Source organism: Zingiber officinale, chromosome 3A (genome assembly GCF_018446385.1).
Source record: "Zingiber officinale cultivar Zhangliang chromosome 3A, Zo_v1.1, whole genome shotgun sequence".
Classification (NCBI taxonomy): Eukaryota; Viridiplantae; Streptophyta; class Magnoliopsida; order Zingiberales; family Zingiberaceae; genus Zingiber; species Zingiber officinale.
In genome coordinates this window covers 152,909,417-152,915,510 of record NC_055990.1, presented here as the reverse complement: position 1 = coordinate 152,915,510, position 6,094 = coordinate 152,909,417, and the positions used below count along the sequence as shown (strand labels likewise).

The following is a 6,094-nucleotide window of genomic DNA, read 5'->3' as shown; positions in this document are numbered from 1 at the left end:
CGTACGATTCTCTGTCCGGTCCGACCGCCAACCATGCTGTTTGTCGGTGACTCATGTCTCGAGAGGGATATCACTGGCTGTCCCCTTTCTCCTTTTCTGCTCCTTTTTGTCTGTTGCTAGCCTGACCGGGAGAGATGCAGGGACCCATTGCCGTCCGGGAGGGGACGTGTATTGGTCCGAGCGGGGAGGTCGCTCGGCCACATGCTCGGATGGGAGTCTTCGTTGATTCGCAACTCGAACAGGCCGCTCGGCGCCTCAACTTTCCTAGCCGGACTCATGAGCGTCGGAAACCCGGCCCGCGGCCGAGCTGTTTTTGCGCCGCCTCGGGCGCGGTCGTGGCCGATCGGCAAGGTGGCCTTCCGGCCGGCTACAACTTTTGGTTGACTATCTTGGCTTTTACCTCCGTGTCATTGACCTCTATCCCGCACGGGACTCCACTCTTACTATCGGATCACGTGCCTTCCCCTCAAGTCTAGTCGAAGGAGGCTGAAAGTCCGACTGACTAGACTGCTAGTTTGGTGCTGTACCGGTTGTTCGGCTACCATGCAGCCGCCCGACGGCCTACCCACTAGGCCTTAGGCAGTTTTGCTTGCCGCTGATTGCCTTGCCGATCCGAGGACGATTAACGTTGACGTCTACCGGATCTCCTCGGAATTCATGCCAATCCTTGCCATTAAGACTGAACGCGCCCACGCTCGAGTAATGACGTTCATTAAATGTCGCCCCCTAACTTGCCGCCACGTGGCGTCGCCGCCGTCATCGTACAGCGAGGGCGTCAGCTCCGATGGGACAGGCAGCGGTTTAAATTCGATGATTAGATGCCAACTTCGCTTCCAATGACCTGGATCGGACGACTAAGGTTGACCGAGCCCCAGGTTTATAAAGCACTGGCGCCGACTCCTATTCCATTGCCCCTACCTCCGTGTGCTTCTCCGACTTCCTTGGCCTCAGTGCTCCGGTGATCTTTTACCTCCCTCTAGGTTCTTTTGTAAGTTTTCTGACCCTCTCTTGTGTTCGTGTTTACTTCCCTTTGTTTTCCTCGGAGTCTCCTCTATCATTGCTCTTTTCGTCAACCTTTTCGACGAACCTTTTGTTTTAATTCTCCGATTATGGCCAATTCTTCTGCCCCCTCTCCCGGCTTTTGGTATCAAACCATGGAGAGTCGGCTTGATTCGGGGGATGCCTTAAATTGATCAATATATATGACATCCCTGCTGACCACAAACTCACTCTGGTCGAGTCATCCGACTGACCTCATGACCCACCGGCCGGCACTGTTACCTTCTTCCGCGACCAATTCGTAGGTAGCCTTAGGTTTCCAATCCACTCATTTATCATAGAAGTTTGCAACTACTTTCATATTTCGCTCGACCAGCTCGTGCCCAATTCCTTTAGGCTGCTGTGCGGCGTAGTTGTGCTCTTCCGAGTACACAACATTCCCCTTAAGCCTCAAAATTTTCATTGTTTTTACTACCCCAAGCAGTCCGAGCTGGGCATCTTTTTGTTTCAAGCTTAGATCGGCTTAGTTTTCTTTGATAAAATGCCTACCTTCAACAAGCATTGGAAGGATCATTTCTTCTTTTTATGTTTTCTTGAGCCACCACCCTTCCGAACCCAATGGCAAACTTCGTTGTCGACTCCCCCCGACTTGAAAAGGTACCAGGCCGAGCCCGCTTTTCTACACGCGGCTAACCTGCTAGCTGGGCTGAAGCTGGACATCCATAAGCTGCTACCCGAAGGGATGATGTACCTATTCGGTTTAAGCCCGATCCGAACGCGGCTTCCGAATGCCCCTGGTAAGAAATAACCTTCTCTCCTTTTCTTTGAGTCTAACTGATTTCTTTTCTCTTTCTTGCAGCCGAGACCATGATGAAATTAGTGGTGTTCGGCATGCTGAAACGCAAGGCAGCCGAGATAGAGGCGGTTGCAGCGCAGGAGACGGAGAAACTTGGCATCACCCCGATTGGCTCGCATGAAGGCGAGAGTGAAGAGGTGCAGACAGCGGGCGAGGCATCTGTCGCTTGGACGGTCACTACTGATGCAGCCGGGGAGACCGCCCCATCAAGTGCGCAACCGACCACTTGGCCTTAGGAAGCCGAGTCTACTGATGATGAACTTCCGTTGGTTGGGCGCAAACGCCGCCGAATGGGCACCCCAACCCGCTCGGCCACCTCAGTCGTTCACGTGTCCGAACAGATGGGCGATCCTCCTCTAGCTCCAGCGTCTGTGGAAGCGTTGTCGTTTGACCGGACCCTATCTCAAGGAGACTGGCCTTCCGACCCCGTCGCTGCTCAGCCCCTCAGCTTGCTCCCTCCAGCTCGTCGGATAATCAAGCGATCTCTTATTCGCTCTGAGCCGGTCGAACAATCTTCTGCCCCTTCCGTGTCCGCTCAGTCTACTTCGGGCCGACACAGGACTATCAAGGCTTTGCTCCACCTACCGATAGAGGAATATTTGCAGAAGGCCGAACATCCGTCGAGCCCTGAACACTTAATAACAATTCAGGGACCCCTCGTAAAAGTTTGGGAGGATGCCCGAGCGCGCGTGGGCGTGATTCCCCCTGGGCTGCTCGGCAATAACTATCTGCAACAAACCACCGGGGAAACTCTCACAAGCCTTTATTTCTTCTCCCCCGTTCGATATTGATTATTTTTTTTTAATTTATTTTTTCTTTTAACCGAATTGCAGCATTGGGTGGAAAGTATAGCGGTCTGCCACCGCTTAGCTTTCCTTGAGGAGGAATTCAAAAAGCTCAAAGTCTCTGGTGGGACCCCCCTTCAAGGCCCTCTTATGCCGACCTGAAGGCCAATCTGAATAAGACAAACAAACTGCTGGAGGCCGAGAGGCACAAATATTCGGGCTTGCAAACTATGGTGGACCGGCTCGAGACCTAGGTCAAAACATACGACAAGAATATCACTTTGGCCACCAATAGGAAGAATCAGACCATCACCGACCTGGAGATGAAGAATGTTGAGGCCCGGGTGCTTGAGGTGAAAGTCAACGAGTTGACCGACTTGTTTACTGCTGAGAAGAATGGACGTTCGGCGGAGGTGGCCACTCTTCAGAGTGATCTGAAGACCCTTCAAGACGCATTGTAGGCCTCCCGAGCCGCCCTCTAAGAATATCAAGAAGCCGAACCGAGCTGGTTTGCTGTCATGCAGCAGAACTACATTCGCTCGGAGAAATTTGTCGAGAAAGCTTGCGCTCGGCTCGTCCATGCGTTCGAGCTCGCCATCACCGCCACGGCTGACTACCTGAAGACAAAGGATTGTCTTCCAGAGGATTTCACTATTCCTGTCCGTGATCATGCTGATCTTCTAACCACGATTCTGGACGAGCTTTTCAATTATCTAGAGTGAAGTCATGGCTATGTACTGACCGTTCGGTCTCTTTTATTTTATGTATCCACCGCTTGGCTTATTTTGCTTAATGAATCTTTGGCCTTTCACTGTTTGCTTTACGTGCTGTGTATGCCCGAGCGAGTTGTCTGATTCGTGCGAGCCTTCACCCCTACCCTTTGAGCTACCGCTCGGCAGCCGAATACCTGACCATCACTCTTTCATAATTCCCCTTAGGTTTACGCGGTGACAAGGCTGAACGTTATGACCGGTGGACGGTCTTCGGGCTGGGGGGTTTATAGTCATCAGTCCGACTCTAAAGTTTAACATCGCCACTCGACGGTCTTTCGAGCGGGATATTTATGATCGCCGCTTCGACCATAGAGTTTAACGTCGCTGCTCGACGGTCTTCCGAGTGGGATATTTATGGTCGCCGCTTCGACCCTAGAGTTTAACGTCGCCGCTCGACGGTCTTCATGCCGAGGGGTTTATAGTCGCCAGTCTGACTCTAGAGTTTAACGTCGTCGCTCGACGGTCTTCAGTCCGGGGGGTTTATAGTCGTCGGTCTGACTCTAGAGTTTAACGTCGCCGCTCGACGGCCTTTAGGCCGGGGGGTTTATAGTCATCGGTCCGACTCTAGAGTTTAACGTCGCCGCTCAACGGTCGTCCGAGCGGGATATTTATGGTCGCCGCTTCGACCCTAGAGTTTAACGTCGCCGCTCGACGGTCTTCAGGCCGGGGGGTTTATAGTTGCCGGTCCGACTCTAGAGTTTAACGTCGACGCTCGACGGTCTTCAGGCCGGGGGGTTTATAATCGCCGGTCCGACTCTAGCTCAGCCGCTCAGCCATAATTTTGCGAAACCTTTTTGATTTCACTTCCTGTGGTCGAAGGAAATAAGAGAGGATAACAAGTATATCACATATTACATTGGCGCACCTTTCATCCAGCTCGGTATGGCTCGAGGTGGCTTGCATTCCACGGTCGCTTTAGCTTCCGCTCGTCTTCGTCCTCGAGGTAATAGGCTCATGACCGGAGCTTTTCTACAATCTTGAAGGGCCCGACCCAAGGAGCTCCCAGCTTAGTGACATCGCCAACTGGCTTGACTTTCTTCCAGATGAGGTCGCCGACCTGAAAAGATCTAGGAATTATCCGCTTGTTGTAATTTTGCTTCATTCTTTGTCGATACGCCATTAGCCGGACGACGGCCTTGGCTCGCGTCTTGTCCACCAGGTCCAGCTCCAAGCGCCTCCACTCGGCATTGTTCTCGTCGTAGTGTTCGGTCCGATCGGATTCTATCCCGACCTCCACTGGGACGATGGCCTCTCCACCATACACCAAGTGGAATGGGGTCATGCCCGTTCATTCTTTGGGCATTGTTTGGAGCACCCACAATACACCGAGCAGCTCGTCTACCCAACTCCCGGCGTCATGGTCGAGCCGAGCCCGAAGAACTCGCAGGATCTCCCGATTTGCGACTTCAGCTTGCCCATTGCTTTGGGGATACACGACAGAGGTGAAAGCCTGCTGGATGCCGTACCCCTCGCACCACTCCTTGAATTGTTGACCCGAGAACTGCCTTCCGTTGTCTAAGATGAGTCATCGCGGGATGTCGAACCGACAAATGATGTGCTGCCAAATGAATTTTTTGACCATCTAATCGGTTATTTTAGCCATTGGTTCGACCTCGATCCACTTAGAGAAATAGTCAACCGCTACTAGTAAGAACTTCCGCTGTACGGTCGCTATTGGAAATGGTCCCACAATGTCCATGCCCCATTGATCGAACGGGCAGGACACTGTGGATGTCTTTAATTCCTCCGCGGGACGATGTGAGAAATTGTGATACTTTTGGCAGGATAAGCACGTGGCGACTAGCCGGACGGCGTCCTCTTGTAAAATTGGCCAAAAGTAGCCGGCCAAAAGAATCTTTCTCGCCAACGAGCGGCTGCCCGGATGCTCGCCGCATGAGCCTTGGTGTACCTCTTGCAGAATATAGTTCACATCCTCCGGGCTAACACATTTAAGCAGAGGCCTGGAGAACGCTTTTTTGTAGAGCTGGTCGCTAATGAGGACGAACCGACCAGCTCTCCTTCTGAGCAGATACGCTTCCAACCGATCGGGAGGCATTGCTCCTGACTTCAGAAATTCTATTATAGCCGTCCGCCAGTCATTTGGAAATGTGAGCCCCTCCATCCCGTCGATGTGGGCGACCAGAGATACCTGCTCGATTGACTGCTGGATGACGATCGATGATATCGAGCTGGCTAGCTTAGCCAACTCATCCGCAACCTGATTCTCCGCTCGGGGGATCTTCTGGATGAGCACCTCTCGAAAACTAGCCTTCAGTTTTTCGAAAGCCTCTGCATAGAGCTTGAGCCTAACGCTGCTTATCTCGAAAGCTCTCGAAAGTTGCTGAGCAGCCAACTACGAATCAGAATGAATCAAGACCTTGCTGGCTCCCACATGCCGAGTGGCCTGCAGGCCTGCTATCAACGCCTCATACTCAACTTCATTATTGGTCGCTCGATAGTCCAGCCGTACGAACAAATGCATCCGTTCACCATGGGGAGAGATCAACAGCACTCCGATCCCGCTTCCTTGCCGAGTGGATGATCCATCCACGTACACTTGCAAGGTGGCTTCGGGCTCGGGCTCGGGCTTTGTACCTCCGTGACAAAATCTGCTAACGACTGTGCCTTAATAGCCGTTCGGGGCTGATACCGTATGTCGAACTTGCTAAGTTCTGTGGTCC

At 52.6% G+C, this 6,094-nt stretch overlaps 1 protein-coding gene across 1 annotated transcript; it reads right to left on the bottom strand.

Moving 5' to 3' along the window:
* Positions 1 to 4,365: 4,365 nt before the first annotated feature.
* On the bottom strand, positions 4,366 to 4,695 carry LOC122050789. Its single transcript, XM_042611665.1, has one exon. The coding sequence runs from the start codon at positions 4,693 to 4,695 to the stop codon at positions 4,366 to 4,368; it is 330 nt and encodes a 109-aa protein (XP_042467599.1).
* Positions 4,696 to 6,094: the final 1,399 nt, after the last annotated feature.